General features: G+C 39.4%; 9 protein-coding genes across 9 annotated transcripts in view; 3 read left to right on the top strand and 6 right to left on the bottom strand.

The window, feature by feature from the left end:
* Positions 1 to 9,794, top strand: part of LOC129795047 (protein artemis-like) — a 10,621-nt gene extending 827 nt beyond the window's left edge. Inside the window, exons 2-3 of the mRNA XM_055836067.1 lie at positions 2,370 to 3,351; positions 3,425 to 9,794. Of these exons, the coding sequence (XP_055692042.1) occupies positions 2,402 to 3,351; positions 3,425 to 3,653 (1,179 nt within the window). The 5' untranslated portion in view covers positions 2,370 to 2,401 and the 3' untranslated portion in view covers positions 3,654 to 9,794. The remainder of the gene's footprint in view (positions 1 to 2,369; positions 3,352 to 3,424) is intronic.
* Positions 1 to 19,338, bottom strand: part of LOC129795035 (probable asparagine--tRNA ligase, mitochondrial) — a 1,173,171-nt gene that overhangs the window by 1,031,085 nt on the left and 122,748 nt on the right. The gene's annotated exons all lie outside the window — the stretch shown is intronic.
* Positions 143 to 1,549, bottom strand: LOC129795253 (bestrophin-2-like). The gene is made up of 4 exons (XM_055836337.1): positions 1,479 to 1,549; positions 1,309 to 1,419; positions 1,067 to 1,238; positions 143 to 973 (listed from the first exon to the last, which is right to left on the bottom strand). Exons 1-4 carry the CDS (start codon positions 1,547 to 1,549, stop codon positions 143 to 145), a joined length of 1,185 nt encoding a protein of 394 aa, XP_055692312.1.
* On the top strand, positions 3,582 to 11,363 carry LOC129795048 (protein artemis-like). The gene is made up of 3 exons (XM_055836069.1): positions 3,582 to 3,688; positions 9,925 to 10,906; positions 10,980 to 11,363. The coding sequence occupies exons 2-3, from the start codon at positions 9,957 to 9,959 to the stop codon at positions 11,206 to 11,208; spliced, it is 1,179 nt and encodes a 392-aa protein (XP_055692044.1). The 5' UTR covers positions 3,582 to 3,688; positions 9,925 to 9,956; the 3' UTR covers positions 11,209 to 11,363.
* On the bottom strand, positions 5,291 to 6,552 carry LOC129795079 (bestrophin-2-like). Its single transcript, XM_055836113.1, has one exon. The coding sequence runs from the start codon at positions 6,550 to 6,552 to the stop codon at positions 5,707 to 5,709; it is 846 nt and encodes a 281-aa protein (XP_055692088.1). The 3' UTR covers positions 5,291 to 5,706.
* On the bottom strand, positions 7,360 to 9,637 carry LOC129795015 (bestrophin-2-like). The gene is made up of 5 exons (XM_055836020.1): positions 9,446 to 9,637; positions 9,277 to 9,387; positions 9,034 to 9,205; positions 8,137 to 8,940; positions 7,360 to 7,917 (listed from the first exon to the last, which is right to left on the bottom strand). The coding sequence occupies exons 1-5, from the start codon at positions 9,514 to 9,516 to the stop codon at positions 7,420 to 7,422; spliced, it is 1,656 nt and encodes a 551-aa protein (XP_055691995.1). The 5' UTR covers positions 9,517 to 9,637; the 3' UTR covers positions 7,360 to 7,419.
* The window catches only part of LOC129795050 (protein artemis-like), a 41,012-nt gene continuing 32,803 nt past the window's right edge, over positions 11,130 to 19,338 (top strand). The window contains exons 1-2 of the mRNA XM_055836071.1: positions 11,130 to 11,243; positions 18,331 to 19,312. Coding sequence (XP_055692046.1) covers positions 18,363 to 19,312 — 950 coding nt within the window. The 5' untranslated portion in view covers positions 11,130 to 11,243; positions 18,331 to 18,362. The remainder of the gene's footprint in view (positions 11,244 to 18,330; positions 19,313 to 19,338) is intronic.
* Positions 11,463 to 15,765, bottom strand: LOC129795081 (bestrophin-2-like). The gene has a single exon (XM_055836116.1). The coding sequence runs from the start codon at positions 14,954 to 14,956 to the stop codon at positions 14,111 to 14,113; it is 846 nt and encodes a 281-aa protein (XP_055692091.1). The 5' UTR covers positions 14,957 to 15,765; the 3' UTR covers positions 11,463 to 14,110.
* Positions 15,765 to 18,194, bottom strand: LOC129795017 (bestrophin-2-like). The gene is made up of 5 exons (XM_055836022.1): positions 17,852 to 18,194; positions 17,682 to 17,792; positions 17,439 to 17,610; positions 16,542 to 17,345; positions 15,765 to 16,322 (listed from the first exon to the last, which is right to left on the bottom strand). Exons 1-5 carry the CDS (start codon positions 17,920 to 17,922, stop codon positions 15,825 to 15,827), a joined length of 1,656 nt encoding a protein of 551 aa, XP_055691997.1. The 5' UTR covers positions 17,923 to 18,194; the 3' UTR covers positions 15,765 to 15,824.

Raw genomic sequence — 19,338 nt, 5'->3', positions numbered from 1 at the left:
AATCAGAGGGAAGCTTTGATAAAGCAAGCCAGAGGCCTGCTTGATGAAGCAAGGCTGAGAAAACTGACGAAGTATGTCTCCTTAGGCAAAGAGCCATATTGAAAACAGCCACAGAAATCCAATAACAGTTTATATAAACTAACTAAAGAATAAGACTTCTAGTACCAACCGTTTTGATGTCCACTGAAGTCTTCGAAGGTGTTTTCTGGACTTCAATGTCAGCAGTTGATGATTTCGGTGGTTGTTCGCGGAATTCTTTTGTTTCCTCTGTGTAAGGTAGCTCGCTAGGGAAGACTTGATCCCAGTATTGATCCTTAACCAGCTCGGGATGTTCATCGTGCATAAAATCGACAATCATGTATGTTTCCTGGAGATTCCGATCCACCATCCAGTTCACTTCGAAGTCTTCATCATCCTTCCCAAAGGGATTAATGAGGACTTCAGCTACTTTCAGCCATCCCATGTAGAAGAAGAATTGGAGGGTTGCGAAAAAGGGGAAATTCAGTGGAATTGAGAAGCCATTAATTTCGTCATCATAGTCACGCCACTGACTACCCATAATGGTTGCAAAGCAGTACGAATAGACAGCTATGGTGACTACTTGCGTGTACACGAGAGGTATACTGATGGTGTCGTATTCACTAAGAATCCCGCATTTTAGGCGGACCTTATTTAATTCATCAATCATTGACTTTACGGCAAAATCATCACGTATTCTTCCTTCTTTCCGGGCACGCGTCACGATACTTGCTGCCCAAACTATTGGCATCCAGTGCTTCGAAGGACGCGGAAAACGTTCATTCATGTTTGCTATTATTGCACGTTCGTTTTCCGTGAGGAGTCCAGCCTCTACGAGTTGCTGGAGCGTTGGAAAGCGCCTCTTCACACGCGGAGAGATATTTATGAAAACCATTGTAATGCAGAGGCAAACGTACCGGACTATAGTTCGTCTCATTAAACGTCCTCCTTCATCCTGTAAGAAAATTCAGTAATTTATACTCCAAGTACCTGATGAAGGGGTCAGAATCCTTGAAAAGGAATAAAGAAAACTTAAACCTTAACATACCTGTCCGTGAATATTTGCACTAACAAGTACAGAGATGGAAAAGGGTAGAGGGATTGTTAGGTACTGATCCCACCATCGTGTCATCACCATTGAGACGTAGAAGCCCAGAACGAAGGAGAGAGGAATGAGATTTGCGTAGGAGTTGAAGTAAATGACCAAGCCATCAAAGTAACTGAAAAAAAAACAAATTTTAGAATTTTTTTTAGGTTACGTTAAGGACGCTTTTCTCCATTTTTACTCACTTCTTTTGCTCTTCATCCAAGACAAAGCGATAGATGAGATTAAGTGTATAATAAATAGAGAGAAATGTAACCAAGTCCAGCCATACTAGTTTGTAGATGCTTCCGCGCCATCTTGAAAAGGAAAAGATTTTTTTTTAAATTCAATTTATTTGAGTTTTCAAAGGACTTACCTTAGCAGGAGCTTGAGGAAGCATCCGAATCCTCTGCACGTGGCAACTTCCGCTGTGTATGTGATGGTCATCCCGTTAAAATCGTTACTGCTACAGTTAAACTGCTCAATTAGCTTCAGAAGAATTGATTTTTTTAGTTTTATTTCTGAATGTTCAATAATTTTTCTTCGCAAACAATAATTTTCTTCAAGAATATATCGAGATTTCTGTGAATCCTTTGATTTGAGATCAAATTATTTTATATTAATTTTTTTCATGAGAGCTTCAAAACTTCTTTTTTGAAAATGGAAGCTCTTTTAAAAGCATAAAAGGAATGTAAAAAATTAAGAAAGTTAAATTAAATTAATTTTTGATCTTTTTGATTACTCTTTGAATTTGACGACCCAAATGTAGTTCCAAAGGCTACCACACTGCTACTTTTTGGCACTGTTTGTTGAAGAGAAAAACGAAAACGGCCGGCGACTTTTCCACCCCATAATTGCTCCCCGAAAAACCGCCCAGAAAACCTCAAAAACCCTCAGAGGAGGTGCAGGGGGCCCCAAAGAAGTCCCCTGCGGCAGGAAAAGCCGGAAAATTGCGTGGGAGCGAAGAAAATTGTCTTTAAACACCGCCGCCAAAAGTTTTCGGCGTAGAACTCCAAACTCCAAAAATTCCGCCAAAAATCCGGGGAGTTGCGCACCTAAATTATTACTGAAGCCCCCAGGGGGCCCCCTGAGCATCCACTGCGATTTTTGAGTCCCAAAAATGTGTTTTTCTCATTATTTTCATTAATTTTTATTTTGTGCTAAGAAAAGTCAATTTTGGGACACCTTGACATAAGATGTTTACATTTCGAAGCGATTTCACAACATTTTGCTGATTTGACGGATTTACTTTTCCGTGCCTGTGAAGCTCATTCGTTGTGTGACAAGTGCCAAGGGAGGATGAGTACCTTTCCTGGACCCCTTGTGGAGTTTCCTGGTGTATCAGTTGATCGTTTTGATGGTGAAAATCGTGAAAATTCCGTGTTCTTCCTATCCCATTGTCACACGGATCATATGGTTGGTTTGCATTTGGGAGCACTTCCTGGCCCACTGTATGTGAGTGAGATTTCCGCTGTGATCCTCCGACAGAGATATCCCCAATTGGAGGATGTTAGAACGTTGGAAATTGGCGTGGAGACGGAAGTTCAGCTGAAGAATGGAAGTGTGCGTGTTACGGCAATCCCTGCTGGGCATTGTCCAGGATCTGTGATGTTCCTCTTTGAAGCACCCACATTCCGTGTTCTCTATACGGGAGATTTTCGTCTCAGGGAGAAGGATGTGCGGAATATTCGGGTTTTTGAGCGAATTCGCGGGAAGCTGGATAACGTCTATGTGGACTCAACATTCCTCTGCAAAAGCTACGAGGATTTCCCCTCCCGGTCTGTCAGCACAAAGACCATTGTGGATTTAATTGAGGAATGGACAGCAAAGTCTGAGGAGCATATTGTGTGGCTGAAGACTCCAGCTCACTACGGATCGGAATTTCTCTTCAAGGAGATCCACAAACGCACCCGGATGCCCCTTCATATTGAGCCATGGAATATGGCTGATTATGCGTACATCCCTGACATGGATGGTGTGTTCACGGTGGATGAGAAACAGAGTCAAATTCACGCGTGCTGGAAACCCGGATGTCCCGTCGTGAGGAGCAACGGAAAGAAAGTTCGTAAGATTCTCCCAACAGCCATGTTCTGGACAAACTGGAAGGAATCTCGAGACTTTGTGAAGATGACTAATTTCAACATTCGCGTCTGCTACTCCAGTCATTCCAGCATGCGGGAACTACGAGACTTTATTACCTTCCTGAGGCCAGCAAGTGTGAAATTGAATGTTATTCAGGAGTCCAAAAAGTAAGTTTGAAGGCTCTTTTTCTGGGCTGTTTTGGAGCCTAAAAAATAATCCTGATTTTCTTTTTTTAACCAGAACTGAGATGTACAACGCTCTGAGGAAAATTCTTGCCCAGGTTGATGCAGACAAAGAGAAAGAAGTGGCAGAAGATCCTGCAGCTGAAACTCCTGCCGCTGAGGAACCTGAGATAATTTCCTTCAAGAACATCAAGTTCAGAGACAAGCAGGATGTGGAATTCTCCATGAATTCCGAAGAAGAACCTGACGAAGCTCCAACCTTCATCCCCAAGAGGAAGAAGCGATAGTGGCTGCTGCAATAAGTCGATTTTTTCGTGCCTTGGTAAGTCGAATTTATTATTCGCCAGAATTCTAAAAGTTTTCGAATTTAATTAAGAGAAAATATTTTAAAACAAGAAAGTAAAAAAAAATATTATTAAAAAAATGTAAAACACTCAAATGCTTCATTTACAAGGAAGGGGTGTTTATCTGGACGAAATTATTCGAATCTTCGCTAATATTCGGATAATTCGAGCATAAAAACAATTAAATGACTTAAATCAAACTGAAAAGTAGTAAATTCAAACAGAAGAGGGATGATATCAGAAATTATGGGAACTTTTAGAGACATTTTAGAGGGATTTTTGAAGTTTTCTTTTAGAGAAAAATTTAATAAAAAAATAGCCTTAAATTCTCATTAAACGGCTAAAGGCTCTATCCAATTGTGACGCCAGAAAAGACTTTTTGTGACTCAAATATGTTATCATGACTCAACTTTTATCTTTGTTGACTCAATTATTAACTTATTTGTACTACAAAATACCTTTTTTGCGAGTTTTAATTTAAGGACACATCTAATTAAATTTCATATTTTAATTTTTTTTAACGTTTTGTCCTGTTTTTAAGAGCTAACAAGAGAGCCAAAAAGTAGTTCATGTAACAAAAAAAAAACAATTCATGCCGATAAATTTTTGGTTTTCAGTTCCAAAACTGCATAAAAAAAATATATTAAAGTCTCAAAAAAGACTAAACTCAAACCAAAAAGTCTTAAATACGTTTTTGGTTTTACTTTTCGATTTTGAGTTGTTCAATTTTTAGCAAAAGATGTTCATGTGAAGTCAAGCATTCAGATCTTCAGAAATATTCGCATAATTCACAAAAAGAAAACAAAATATTCGCCAGATAAACCGCGACAAGAAATTTTAATTTTATAACCATTAAAACAGAGAAATGGTTAGTAAATATGTCAAAAATTTCGATGTTTCATATGATTTACATTAGTTGACTATATTTACCCCAAGAGGCGTATTTTGATTTAATAATTTGTTCAGAAAAATCATTAAAAGTTTGTGAAAAATACATCTTGGCAACATTTTCTATACTAACCCAGCTTGTGAGAAAAATTATCGGATTGGAAAATTGCTAAAAGAAAAGTTTCGGAGAATAGATTTTCCACAATACACAAAAGTTTGGGGAATGGGCCAAAAATTTATTTTCATTCTAAAGTAGATACTGATCGGATAATCCTCAAATTATGTACAGTCAAATATTGTAGGTTGATTGGGCTTCTCACTCTAATTTTTTTTTCCGATTTATAAGTTTGGAGAAATTGGCATTTTAAAATTCCAAAATGACTTTACCCCGATCTCCCCTAAACGATTTTAAGGCTCAAAAAGCATTTTCTGTGCAGAAAAATTGCAGAAAATATAAGGAAAAGTATGATAGAAACAAGAAAAACGACAAAGAAGGCCCCAAAGCCCCTAAATCTTAGCACTCTTAGTTTTTTTTTTAGTGGAAATTGAAGACAGTGAAGACATGAAAACTGTTAATCCGCCATATTTGAATTTAAAACTCCGCAAAAGCATCACGGAGGATCAAAAGAGAAAAAAATGGATAGTAAAGAGGAAAATTCAAGCTTTTAATCTGAATCTGGTTCAATTTTATCCATATTTTTGTCAATAATTTGTTCAAGAAAAGCGCTCATATCTAAAGTTGTTGCAACGTCTTGTGTAGGGTTGGAAATCAACAGTTTATTCCTCTCCTGGCGTTCTTTTTCACGAGTTAAGCGAAGTTTTTCAAATTCATCATCTTCAGGTGTCTCATTGTCTTCCTCAAGACTTCCATCTGGCACAGTAATCGTGACTTTTGAACCTTCAGACAAGCTGGCCCTACTCGGAGCAGTTGATACTTGGGTAGTTTCCTTCAAGTATTGCATTGATTGCTCATCTTCTGTCCTGAAGAAACGCTCAAATGCCATTGTGACAGTATCAACGAGGTTCTCTGCACTCTGTCCTGGTTGATCTTGACCATTTTCAACATTCCCATCACTCTATTTAGGCAAAAACAAATGAAAAAGGAAGGTTAACAACAGAAAAACTCTTTTTTAAGTCTTTGGTTGTTGGCTCGTACCATGTCATCCACAATGATTTTTGGTGGCAATTTAGAGGTTAGGTGTGCTTCAGCTTCTGGAATCTCAAGCTTAGATGTTGATGCTTCTGGGTGTTGTTCGTGAAATTCTTCCGCACCAGGAAGCTCATTTGGGAAGACTTCATCCCAGTATTGATCCTTCATCAACTCCGGATGCTCATGATGCATCTCATCGACAATCATGTAGCATCCTTTCAGATTTTCATCAATCATCCAATTCACTTCGAAGTCTTCATCATCCTCCCCAAAGGGATTAATGAGGACTTCAGCTACTTTCAGCCATCCCATGTAGAAGAAGAATTGAAGCGTTGAGAAAAATGGGAAGTAGACATCTAAGGCTTGATCTTTCCCTTCATCACTACTCTCAAACCATTGGCTTGCCAAAATATTTGCGGCGCAGTACGAATAGACGGCCAGGGTGACTACTTGTGTGTAGACAAGAGGAATGGTGATAGTGTCGTACTTGAGAAGAATACTCGCACTGTCACGAAGGCTGTTAAGCTGATCAATAAGTGTCTTGACGGCAAAGTCATCCCGTATGAGACCTTCTTTCCGGGCACGCGTCACGATACTTGCTGCCCAAACAATTGGCATCCAATGCTTCGAAGGACGCGGAAAACGTTCATCCATTTTGGCTATTATAGTTCGTTCACTGTCCGTTAGGAGGCCAGCTTCCACGAGCCGTTGGAGCGTTGGGAAGCGCTTCTTCACTCTTGGGGCTACTCTTATTAGAACCATTGTTATGCAGAGGCAAACGTATCGGACTATAGTTCGTCTCATTAATCGTCCTCGTTCGTCCTGTAAGAAAATCCATTATTTGTAGTATTTCAAGGACCTGATGAAGGGATCACAATGTCAACGGTTACTTTTTGAATTTCATAACTCACCTGTCCGATGATGTAAGAACTCACAAACATTGATATTGAATTCGGTTTGGGAATTGTTGTGTACTGTTCCCACCATCTCTTCACGATAATGGTCACATAGAAGCCAAGAACGAAGGAAATTGGGATGTATTTGGTGTAAAGTGAAGCATAAAGGACTAGACCCACGAATATTCTACGAAAAACAAACAAAATGTTAACAACATTTTTTTAGGTTACGTTAAGCACGCCTTTCTCCATTTTTACTCACTTCTTTTGCTCATCATCCAAATAAAATCGATAAAGGAAATTAAGTGCGTAATAAGCTGAAAGATACGTCACCAAGTCCACCCACACAAGTTTGTAGATGCTTCCGCGCCATCTTGAAAAAGAAAAGAGTTTTTAAAATTCCATTAATTTGAGTTTCCAAATGACTCACCTTAGCAGGAGCTTGAGGAAGCATCCGAATCCTCTGCACGTGGCAACTTCCGCTGTGTACGTGACGGTCATCTTGTTGCAGCATCAACTCTTTTGTCCGTATAGACTGCAATCTCAGGTTAACCAGCTAAAGGCAATGCTAAATTAAATGATAATTTAACCGTCGATTTCTGCGATGTTTTCAATGTTTTGAAGTTTCCACGACAATAATTCAATTCACGCGATTTCGTGAATTACTTTGATTTCATCAAAAAATTAATTCAACGGCAAAATATAAATAAAAAGCTTGAAATGAAGGAAATTTTTATTGGTTAAACGGCTATTTTAAACATTGTGAAATTTTCCTCTAGAGGCGCTGATTAACCTGCTCCGTAATATTTGTCACAAGCTGCTCAAGCAATGCATCTACATCCATGGATCCTTGTGGTATGTTAAGTGATTCAAGAGTAATTTGCTGCTGCTTCTTACGCTCCTGGCGTTCTTTTTCACGTTCCAAACGTAATTTTTCAAATTCATCATCGCCATTTTGTTCCGCCATTTTGGTATCTTCCTGTTTACTGCATCCTTCTTTTGTGGAATCGTCCTTGTTCTCACTTCTCGACTTGTTGAGGTTATTGTCTGCTGAAGACGTGGTGGGAGGATGCCGATCAGAGGATGTTAAAGCTGTGAGAATTTCATCAAGGTCCGTTTTAGGCGCTTCTTCCTTACTCGATTGGCTATCTTCCCGGCTGAAGTAACGCTTTAGGGCTAAAGTGACTATATTCTCAAGATTCACAGAGTCGGGATCGCTCGTTGTGGATTCATTGTGTGCTCCTAATTGGTTTTTATCCGCGTTGTCATCGATCTGTTTGAAATTAATGAATTTGATTGAATTATTAGGTATTAGAAGCAAATCAGAGGGAAGCTTTGATAAAGCAAGCCAGAAGCCTGCTTGATGAAGCAAGTCTGAGAAAACTGACGAAGTATGTCTCCTTAGGCAAAGAGCCATATTGAAAACAGACACAGAAATCCAATAACAGTTTATAAAAAAAACTAACTAAAGAATAAGACTTATAGTACCAACCGTTTTATTGTCCACTGAAGTCTTCGAAGGTGTTTTCTGGACTTCAATGTCAGCAGTTGATGATTTCGGTGGTTGTTCGCGGAATTCTTTTGTTTCCTCTGTGTAAGGTAGTTCGCTAGGGAAGACTTGATCCCAGTATTGATCCTTAACCAGCTCGGGATGTTCATCGTGCATCAAATCGACAATCATGTATGTTTCCTGGAGATTCCGATCCACCATCCAGTTCACTTCGAAGTCCTCATCATCCTCCCCAAAGGGATTAATGAGGACTTCAGCCACTTTCAGCCATCCCATGTAGAAGAAGAATTGGAGGGTTGCGAAAAAGGGGAAATTCAGTGGAATTGAGAAGCCATTAATTTCGTCATCATAGTCACGCCACTGACTACCCATAATGGTTGCAAAGCAGTACGAATAGACAGCTATGGTGACTACTTGCGTGTACACGAGAGGTATACTGATGGTGTCGTATTCACCAAGATTCCCGCATTTTAGGCGGACTTTATTTAATTCATCAATCATTGACTTTACGGCAAAGTCATCACGTATTCTTCCTTCTTTCCGGGCACGCGTCACGATACTTGCTGCCCAAACTATTGGCATCCAGTGCTTTGAAGTACGCGGAAAACGTTCATTCATGTTTGCTATTATTGCACGTTCGTTATCCGTGAGGAGCCCAGCCTCTACGAGTTGCTGGAGCGTTGGAAAGCGCCTCTTCACACGCGGAGCGATATTTATGAAAACCATTGTAATGCAGAGGCAAACGTACCGGACTATAGTTCGTCTCATTAAACGTCCTCCTTCATCCTGTAAGAAAATTCAGTAATTTATACTTCAAGTACCTGATGAAGGGGTCAGAATCATTGAAAAAGAATGAAGAAAATTTGAACCTTAACGTACCTGTCCGTGAATATTTGCACTAACAAGCACAGAGATGGAAAAGGGTAGAGGAATTGTTAGGTACTGATCCCACCATCGTGTCATCACCATTGAGACGTAGAAGCCCAGAACGAAGGAGAGAGGAATGAGATTTGTGTAGGAGTTGAAGTAAATGACCAAGCCTTCAAAGTAACTGAAAAAAAAACAAATTTTAGAATTTTTTTTAGGTTACGTTAAGGACGCCTTTCTCCATTTTTTACTCACTTCTTTTGCTCTTCATCCAAGACAAAGCGATAGATAATATTAAATGTGTAATAAATGGAGAGAAATGTAACCAAATCTAGCCATACTAGTTTGTAGATGCTTCCGCGCCATCTTGAAAAGGAAAAGATTTTTTTTTAATTCAATTTATTTGAGTTTTCAAAGGACTTACCTTAGCAGGAGCTTGAGGAAGCATCCGAATCCTCTGCATGTGGCAACCTCTGCTGTATACGTGATGGTCATCCTGATGAAACAGTTGCTGCAGTTAAACTGCTCAATCAGCTTCGGAAGAATTGATTTTTTAGTTTTATTTCTGAATGTTCAATAATTTTTCTTCGCAAACAATAATTTTCTTCAAGATTCTGCGAGATTTCTGTGAATCCTCTGATTTGAGATCAAATTATTTTATATTAATTTTTTTCATGAGAGCTTCAAAACTTCTTTTTTGAAAATGGAAGCTCTTTTAAAAGCAGAAAAGGAATGTAAAAAATTAAAATAAAAAGAAAGAAAGTTAAATTAAATTTTCATTAATTTTTATTTTGTGCTAAGAAAAGTCAATTTTGGGACACCTTAACATAAGATGTTTACATTTTGAAGCGATTTCACAACATTTTGCTGATTTGACGGATTTACTTTTCCGTGCCTGTGAAGCTCATTCGTTGTGTGACAAGTGCCAAGGGAGGATGAGTACCTTTCCTGGACCCCTTGTGGAGTTTCCTGGTGTATCAGTTGATCGTTTTGATGGTGAAAATCGTGAAAATTCCGTGTTCTTCCTATCCCATTGTCACACGGATCATATGGTTGGTTTGCATTTGGGAGCACTTCCTGGCCCACTGTATGTGAGTGAGATTTCCGCTGTGATCCTCCGACAGAGATATCCCCAATTGGAGGATGTTAGAACGTTGGAAATTGGCGTGGAGACGGAAGTTCAGCTGAAGAATGGAAGTGTGCGTGTTACGGCAATCCCTGCTGGGCATTGTCCAGGATCTGTGATGTTCCTCTTTGAAGCACCCACATTCCGTGTTCTCTATACGGGAGATTTCCGTCTCAGGGAGAAGGATGTGCGGAATATTCGGGTTTTTGAGCGAATTCGCGGGAAGCTGGATAACGTCTATGTGGACTCAACATTCCTCTGCAAAAGCTACGAGGATTTCCCCTCCCGGTCTGTCAGCACAAAGACCATTGTGGATTTAATTGAGGAATGGACAGCAAAGTCTGAGGAGCATATTGTGTGGCTGAAGACTCCAGCTCACTACGGATCGGAATTTCTCTTCAAGGAGATCCACAAACGCACCCGGATGCCCCTTCATATTGAGCCATGGAATATGGCTGATTATGCGTACATCCCTGACATGGATGGTGTGTTCACGGTGGATGAGAAACAGAGTCAAATTCACGCGTGCTGGAAACCCGGATGTCCCGTCGTGAGGAGCAACGGAAAGAAAGTTCGTAAGATTCTCCCAACAGCCATGTTCTGGACAAACTGGAAGGAATCTCGAGACTTTGTGAAGATGACTAATTTCAACATTCGCGTCTGCTACTCCAGTCATTCCAGCATGCGGGAACTACGAGACTTTATTACCTTCCTGAGGCCAGCAAGTGTGAAATTGAATGTTATTCAGGAGTCCAAAAAGTAAGTTTGAAGGCTCTTTTTCTGGGCTGTTTTGGAGCCTAAAAAATAATCCTGATTTTCTTTTTTTAACCAGAACTGAGATGTACAACGCTCTGAGGAAAATTCTTGCCCAGGTTGATGCAGACAAAGAGAAAGAAGTGGCAGAAGATCCTGCAGCTGAAACTCCTGCCGCTGAGGAACCTGAGATAATTTCCTTCAAGAACATCAAGTTCAGAGACAAGCAGGATGTGGAATTCTCCATGAATTCCGAAGAAGAACCTGACGAAGCTCCAACCTTCATCCCCAAGAGGAAGAAGCGATAGTGGCTGCTGCAATAAGTCGATTTTTTCGTGCCTTGGTAAGTCGAATTTATTATTCGCCAGAATTCTAAAAGTTTTCGAATTTAATTAAGAGAAAATATTTTAAAACAAGAAAGTAAAAAAAAATATTTAAAAAAATGTAAAACACTCAAATGCTTCATTTACAAGGAAGGGGTGTTTATCTGGACGAAATTATTCGAATCTTCGCTAATATTCGGGTAATTCAAGCATAAATGTACGGGTAAGCTATTAATGTTCTAGACATTTGTAGGGCTTCACGAAACCTTTCATTTGCACTTGAGTTGATCAAAATCGGACTTGTAGAACCCGAGATATGACATGCCAACTTTGGAAGGCTATATCTCGAGAACGGCGACATAGATTTTCTTCATTTTTGGCATGGAGCTAGATAATATAGTCAGCTATAACATATCAAAAAATGAAGCAAATCGATAATGGCGTTTTCGAGATATTCATCGAAAATTTTGTTTTTGATTTTTGGCCCCCTAGCGGTCACTTTTGAAACTTCGTATGTTCTAGAGAGTTGTAGGGTTTGTTGAGAACTTTCATTTGAGCCCGGGTTGATCAAAATCGGTCAATCCGTTTTCGAGTTATGGTCGATTTTCGATGAAAAATTGTGGCGGCCATATTGACTAAACGGCTTGACCGATTTTCGAAAATGAGGTATCGTTGGAAAGCTCTTGATGGCCCCTACAACATATCAAAATTTCAGCCCTCTAGCTATAATAGCGGCTGAGATATAGCGAAAACAAAATTTTGAGGTTATTCAAAATGGCGGACGGAGGGGAGGGGGGGTGGATTTGACCTCATAATCGGATGTCTTCCAGTCGATATTTAAACTTTGCCGTTTACCGCAAGTCTCTATCTATCACCGTTCTCTCGCAATTTAGCGTTATACTACGGACGGCCGGACGGCCGGACGGCCGGCCGGAAAAAAACTTATTTTTGGCGCATACGTTTTTTGGAATGTGGGGACCCTAATTCGTGCTCATCCCAAGTTTGAGCCCGATCTGACGACTTTCGATTTTGCTCGGTACACAAAAGCTGTGTCTGAAAGAAACACAGCTAAAACAATTAAATGACTTAAATTAAACTGAAAAGTAGTAAATTCAAACAGAAGAGGGATGGTATAGGAATTATGGGAACTTTTAGAGACATTTTGGAGAGATTTTTGAATTTTTCTTATAGAGAAAAATTTAATTAAAAAAAAATCCTTAAATTCTCATTAAATAGCTAAAGACTATCCAATTGTGACGCCAGAAAAGACTATTTGTGACTCAAATATCTTTTCATGACTCAACTTTTATCTTTGTTGACTCAATTATTAACTTATTTGTACTACAAAATACCTTTTTTGCGAGTTTTAATTTAAGGACACATCTAATTAAATTTCATATTTTAATTTTTTTTAACGTTTTGTCCTGTTTTTAAGAGCTAACAAGAGAGCCAAAAAGTAGTTCATGTAACAAAAAAAAAACAATTCATGCCGATAAATTTTTGGTTTTCAGTTCCAAAACTGCATAAAAAAAATATATTAAAGTCTCAAAAAAGACTAAACTCAAACCAAAAAGTCTTAAATACGTTTTTGGTTTTACTTTTCGATTTTGAGTTGTTCAATTTTTAGCAAAAGATGTTCATGTGAAGTCAAGCATTCAGATCTTCAGAAATATTCGCATAATTCACAAAAAGAAAACAAAATATTCGCCAGATAAACCGCGACAAGAAATTTTAATTTTATAACCATTAAAACAGAGAAATGGTTAGTAAATATGTCAAAAATTTCGATGTTTCATATGATTTACATTAGTTGACTATATTTACCCCAAGAGGCGTATTTTGATTTAATAATTTGTTCAGAAAAATCATTAAAAGTTTGTGAAAAATACATCTTGGCAACATTTTCTATACTAACCCAGCTTGTGAGAAAAATTATCGGATTGGAAAATTGCTAAAAGAAAAGTTTCGGAGAATAGATTTTCCACAATACACAAAAGTTTGGGGAATGGGCCAAAAATTTATTTTCATTCTAAAGTAGATACTGATCGGATAATCCTCAAATTATGTACAGTCAAATATTGTAGGTTGATTGGGCTTCTCACTCTAATTTTTTTTCCGATTTATAAGTTTGGAGAAATTGGCATTTTAAAATTCCAAAATGACTTTACCCCGATCTCCCCTAAACGATTTTAAGGCTCAAAAAGCATTTTCTGTGCAGAAAAATTGCAGAAAATATAAGGAAAAGTATGATAGAAACAAGAAAAACGACAAAGAAGGCCCCAAAGCCCCTAAATCTTAGCACTCTTAGTTTTTTTTAGTGGAAATTGAAGACAGTGAAGACATGAAAACTGTTAATCCGCCATATTTGAATTTAAAACTCCGCAAAAGCATCACGGAGGATCAAAAGAGAAAAAAATGGATAGTAAAGAGGAAAATTCAAGCTTTTAATCTGAATCTGGTTCAATTTTATCCATATTTTTGTCAATAATTTGTTCAAGAAAAGCGCTCATATCTAAAGTTGTTGCAACGTCTTGTGTAGGGTTGGAAATCAACAGTTTATTCCTCTCCTGGCGTTCTTTTTCACGAGTTAAGCGAAGTTTTTCAAATTCATCATCTTCAGGTGTCTCATTGTCTTCCTCAAGACTTCCATCTGGAACAGTAATCGTGACTTTTGCACCTTCAGACAAGCTGGCCCTACTCGGAGCAGTTGATACTTGGGTAGTTTCCTTCAAGTATTGCATTGATTGCTCATCTTCTGTCCTGAAGAAACGCTCAAATGCCATTGTGACAGTATCAACGAGGTTCTCTGCACTCTGTCCTGGTTGATCTTGACCATTTTCGACATTCCCATCACTCTATTTAGGCAAAAACAAATGAAAAAGGAAGGTTAACAACAGAAAAACTCTTTTTTAAGTCTTTGGTTGTTGGCTCGTACCATGTCATCCACAATGATTTTTGGTGGCAATTTAGAGGTTAGGTGTGCTTCAGCTTCTGGAATCTCAAGCTTAGATGTTGATGCTTCTGGGTGTTGTTCGTGAAATTCTTCCGCACCAGGAAGCTCATTTGGGAAGACTTCATCCCAGTATTGATCCTTCATCAACTCCGGATGCTCATGATGCATCTCATCGACAATCATGTAGCATCCTTTGAGATTTTCATCAATCATCCAATTCACTTCGAAGTCTTCATCATCCTCCCCAAAGGGATTAATGAGGACTTCAGCTACTTTCAGCCATCCCATGTAGAAGAAGAATTGAAGCGTTGAGAAAAATGGGAAGTAGACATCTAAGGCTTGATCTTTCCCTTCATCACTACTCTCAAACCATTGGCTTGCCAAAATATTTGCGGCGCAGTACGAATAGACGGCCAGGGTGACTACTTGTGTGTAGACAAGAGGAATGGTGATAGTGTCGTACTTGAGAAGAATACTCGCACTGTCACGAAGGCTGTTAAGCTGATCAATAAGTGTCTTGACGGCAAAGTCATCCCGTATGAGACCTTCTTTCCGGGCACGCGTCACGATACTTGCTGCCCAAACAATTGGCATCCAATGCTTCGAAGGACGCGGAAAACGTTCATCCATTTTGGCTATTATAGTTCGTTCACTGTCCGTTAGGAGGCCAGCTTCCACGAGCCGTTGGAGCGTTGGGAAGCGCTTCTTCACTCTTGGGGCTACTCTTATTAGAACCATTGTTATGCAGAGGCAAACGTATCGGACTATAGTTCGTCTCATTAATCGTCCTCGTTCGTCCTGTAAGAAAATCCATTATTTGTAGTATTTCAAGGACCTGATGAAGGGATCACAATGTCAACGGTTACTTTTTGAATTTCATAACTCACCTGTCCGATGATGTAAGAACTCACAAACATTGATATTGAATTCGGTTTGGGAATTGTTGTGTACTGTTCCCACCATCTCTTCACGATAATGGTCACATAGAAGCCAAGAACGAAGGAAATTGGGATGTATTTGGTGTAAAGTGAAGCATAAAGGACTAGACCCACGAATATTCTACGAAAAACAAACAAAATGTTAACAACATTTTTTTAGGTTACGTTAAGCACGCCTTTCTCCATTTTTACTCACTTCTTTTGCTCATCATCCAAATAAAATCGATAAAGGAAATTAAGTGCGTAATAAGCTGAAAGATACGTCACCAAGTCCACCCACACAAGTTTGTAGATGCTTCCGCGCCATCTTGAAAAAGAAAAGAGTTTTTAAAATTCCATTAATTTGAGTTTCCAAATGACTCACCTTAGCAGGAGCTTGAGGAAGCATCCGAATCCTCTGCACGTGGCAACTTCCGCTGTGTACGTGACGGTCATCTTGTTGCAGCATCAACTCTTTTGTCCGTATAGACTGCAATCTCAGGTTAACCAGCTAAAGGCAATGCTAAATTAAATGATAATTTAACCGTCGATTTCTGCGATGTTTTCAATGTTTTGAAGTTTCCACGACAATAATTCAATTCACGCGATTTCGTGAATTACTTTGATTTCATCAAAAAATTAAATTCAACGGCAAAATATAAATAAAAAGCTTGAAATGAAGGAAATTTTTATTGGTTAAACGGCTATTTTAAACATTGTGAAATTTTCCTCTAGAGGCGCTGATTAACCTGCTCCGTAATATTTGTCACAAGCTGCTCAAGCAATGCATCTACATCCATGGATCCTTGTGGTATGTTAAGTGATTCAAGAGTAATTTGCTGCTGCTTCTTACGCTCTTGGCGTTCTCTTTCACGTTCCAAGCGCAATTTTTCAAATTCATCATCGCCATTTTGTTCCGCCATTTTGGTATCTTCCTGTTTACTGCATCCTTCTTTTGTGGAATCGTCATTGTTCTCACTTCTCGACTTGTTGAGGTTATTGTCTGCTGAAGACGTGGTAGGAGGAGGCTGATCAGAGGATGTTAAAGCTGTGAGAATTTCATCAAGGTCCGTTTTAGGCGCTTCTTCCTTACTCGATTGGCTTTCTTCCCGGCTGAAGTAACGCTTTAGGGCTAAAGTGACTATATTCTCAAGATTCACAGAGTCGGGATCGCTCGTTGTGGATTCATTGTGTGCTCCTAATTGGTTTTTATCCGCGTTGTCATCGATCTGTTTGAAATTAATGAATTTGATTGAATTATTAGGTATTAGAAGCAAATCAGAGGGAAGCTTTGATAAAGCAAGCCAGAAGCCTGCTTGATGAAGCAAGTCTGAGAAAACTGACGAAGTATGTCTCCTTAGGCAAAGAGCAATATTGAAAACAGACTCAGAAATCCAATAACAGTTTATAAAAAAAACTAACTAAAGAATAAGACTTCTAGTACCAACCGTTTTATTGTCCACTGAAGTCTTCGAAGGTGTTTTCTGGACTTCAATGTCAGCAGTTGATGATTTCGGTGGTTGTTCGCGGAATTCTTTTGTTTCCTCTGTGTAAGGTAGTTCGCTAGGGAAGACTTGATCCCAGTATTGATCCTTAACCAGATCCGGGTGTTCATCGTGCATCAAATCGACAATCATGTATGTTTCCTGGAGATTCCGATCCACCATCCAGTTCACTTCGAAGTCCTCATCATCCTCCCCAAAGGGATTAATGAGGACTTCAGCCACTTTCAGCCATCCCATGTAGAAGAAGAATTGGAGGGTTGCGAAAAAGGGGAAATTCAGTGGAATTGAGAAGCCATTAATTTCGTCATCATAGTCACGCCACTGACTACCCATAATGGTTGCAAAGCAGTACGAATAGACAGCTATGGTGACTACTTGCGTGTACACGAGAGGTATACTGATGGTGTCGTATTCACCAAGATTCCCGCATTTTAGGCGGACTTTATTTAATTCATCAATCATTGACTTTACGGCAAAATCATCACGTATTCTTCCTTCTTTCCGGGCACGCGTCACGATACTTGCTGCCCAAACTATTGGCATCCAGTGCTTTGAAGTACGCGGAAAACGTTCATTCATGTTTGCTATTATTGCACGTTCGTTATCCGTGAGGAGCCCAGCCTCTACGAGTTGCTGGAGCGTTGGAAAGCGCCTCTTCACACGCGGAGCGATATTTATGAAAACCATTGTAATGCAGAGGCAAACGTACCGGACTATAGTTCGTCTCATTAAACGTCCTCCTTCATCCTGTAAGAAAATTCAGTAATTTATACTTCAAGTACCTGATGAAGGGGTCAGAATCATTGAAAAAGAATGAAGAAAATTTGAACCTTAACGTACCTGTCCGTGAATATTTGCACTAACAAGCACAGAGATGGAAAAGGGTAGAGGAATTGTTAGGTACTGATCCCACCATCGTGTCATCACCATTGAGACGTAGAAGCCCAGAACGAAGGAGAGAGGAATGAGATTTGTGTAGGAGTTGAAGTAAATGACCAAGCCTTCAAAGTAACTGAAAAAAAAACAAATTTTAGAATTTTTTTTAGGTTACGTTAAGGACGCCTTTCTCCATTTTTTACTCACTTCTTTTGCTCTTCATCCAAGACAAAGCGATAGATAATATTAAATGTGTAATAAATGGAGAGAAATGTAACCAAATCTAGCCATACTAGTTTGTAGATGCTTCCGCGCCATCTTGAAAAGGAAAAGATTTTTTTTTTAATTCAATTTATTTGAGTTTTCAAAGGACTTACCTTAGCAGGAGCTTGAGGAAGCATCCGAATCCTCTGCATGTGGCAACCTCTGCTGTATACGTGATGGTCATCCTGATGAAACAGTTGCTGCAGTTAAACTGCTCAATCAGCTTCGGAAGAATTGATTTTTTAGTTTTATTTCTGAATGTTCAATAATTTTTCTTCGCAAACAATAATTTTCTTCAAGATTCTGCGAGATTTCTGTGAATCCTCTGATTTGAGATCAAATTATTTTATATTAATTTTTTTCATGAGAGCTTCAAAACTTCTTTTTTGAAAATGGAAGCTCTTTTAAAAGCAGAAAAGGAATGTAAAAAATTAAAATAAAAAGAAAGAAAGTTAAATTAAATTTTCATTAATTTTTATTTTGTGCTAAGAAAAGTCAATTTTGGGACACCTTAACATAAGATGTTTACATTTTGAAGCGATTTCACAACATTTTGCTGATTTGACGGATTTACTTTTTCATGCTCGTGAAGCTCATTCGTTGTGTGACAAGTGCCAAGGGAGGATGAGTACCTTTCCTGGACCCCTCGTGGAGTTTCCTGGTGTATCAGTTGATCGTTTTGATGGTGAAAATCGTGAAAATTCCGTGTTCTTCCTATCCCATTGTCACACGGATCATATGGTTGGTTTGCATTTGGGAGCACTTCCTGGCCCACTGTATGTGAGTGAGATTTCCGCTGTGATCCTCCGACAGAGATATCCCCAATTGGAGGATGTTAGAACGTTGGAAATTGGCGTGGAGACGGAAGTTCAGCTGAAGAATGGAAGTGTGCGTGTTACGGCAATCCCTGCTGGGCATTGTCCAGGATCTGTGATGTTCCTCTTTGAAGCACCCACATGCCGTGTTCTCTATACGGGTGATTTCCGTCTCAGGGAGAAGGATGTGCGGAATATTCGGGTTTTTGAGCGAATTCGCGGGAAGCTGGATAACCTCTATGTGGATTCAACATTTCTCTGCAAAAGCTACGAGGATTTCCCCTCCCGGTCTGTCAGCACAAAGACCATTGTGGATTTAATTGAGGAATGGACAGCAAAGTCTGAGGAGCATATTGTGTGGCTGAAGACTCCAGCTCACTACGGATCGGAATTTCTCTTCAAGGAGATCCACAAACGCACCCGGATGCCCCTTCATATTGAGCCATGGAATATGGCTGATTATGCGTACATCCCTGACATGGATGGTGTGTTCACGGTGGATGAGAAACAGAGTCAAATTCACGCGTGCTGGAAACCCGGATGTCCCGTCGTGAGGAGCAGCGGAAAGAAAGTCCGTGAGATTCTCCCCACAGCCATGTTCTGGACAAACTGGAAGGAATCTCGAGACTTTGTGAAGGTTACTAATTTCAACATTCGCGTCTGCTACTCCAGTCATTCCAGCATGCGAGAACTACGAGACTTTATTACCTTCCTAAGGCCAGCAAGTGTGAAATTGAATGTTATTCAGGAGTCCAAAAAGTAAGTTTGAAGGCTCTTTTTCTAGG

This window comes from Lutzomyia longipalpis, chromosome 4 (assembly GCF_024334085.1).
Source record: "Lutzomyia longipalpis isolate SR_M1_2022 chromosome 4, ASM2433408v1".
Classification (NCBI taxonomy): Eukaryota; Metazoa; Arthropoda; class Insecta; order Diptera; family Psychodidae; genus Lutzomyia; species Lutzomyia longipalpis.
The sequence above is the reverse complement of the archived record's forward strand: the minus strand, read 5'-3'. Positions and strand labels throughout refer to the sequence as shown.

Excerpts from the sequence above, each read along its gene's own strand:
- LOC129795253 (XM_055836337.1), bottom strand. The coding sequence starts at position 1,549 with ATGACCATCACATACACAGCGGAAGTTGCCACGTGCAGAGGATTCGGA. Across the intron at positions 1,420-1,478 it reads TTCCTCAAGCTCCTGCTAAG|ATGGCGCGGAAGCATCTACA; the intron begins GTAAGTCCTTTG and ends TTCCTTTTCAAG. Across the intron at positions 1,239-1,308 it reads TTGGATGAAGAGCAAAAGAA|TTACTTTGATGGCTTGGTCA; the intron begins GTGAGTAAAAAT and ends TTTTTTTTTCAG.
- LOC129795079 (XM_055836113.1), bottom strand. The coding sequence starts at position 6,552 with ATGAGACGAACTATAGTCCGATACGTTTGCCTCTGCATAACAATGGTT.
- LOC129795015 (XM_055836020.1), bottom strand. The coding sequence starts at position 9,516 with ATGACCATCACGTATACAGCAGAGGTTGCCACATGCAGAGGATTCGGA. Across the intron at positions 9,206-9,276 it reads TTGGATGAAGAGCAAAAGAA|TTACTTTGAAGGCTTGGTCA; the intron begins GTGAGTAAAAAA and ends TTTTTTTTTCAG. Across the intron at positions 7,918-8,136 it reads CTTCAGTGGACAATAAAACG|ATCGATGACAACGCGGATAA; the intron begins GTTGGTACTATA and ends AATTTCAAACAG.
- LOC129795048 (XM_055836069.1), top strand. The coding sequence starts at position 9,957 with ATGAGTACCTTTCCTGGACCCCTTGTGGAGTTTCCTGGTGTATCAGTT. Across the intron at positions 10,907-10,979 it reads GTTATTCAGGAGTCCAAAAA|AACTGAGATGTACAACGCTC; the intron begins GTAAGTTTGAAG and ends TTTTTTAACCAG.
- LOC129795081 (XM_055836116.1), bottom strand. The coding sequence starts at position 14,956 with ATGAGACGAACTATAGTCCGATACGTTTGCCTCTGCATAACAATGGTT.
- LOC129795017 (XM_055836022.1), bottom strand. The coding sequence starts at position 17,922 with ATGACCATCACGTATACAGCAGAGGTTGCCACATGCAGAGGATTCGGA. Across the intron at positions 17,346-17,438 it reads GTGCAAATATTCACGGACAG|GATGAAGGAGGACGTTTAAT; the intron begins GTACGTTAAGGT and ends ATTTTCTTACAG. Across the intron at positions 16,323-16,541 it reads CTTCAGTGGACAATAAAACG|ATCGATGACAACGCGGATAA; the intron begins GTTGGTACTAGA and ends AATTTCAAACAG.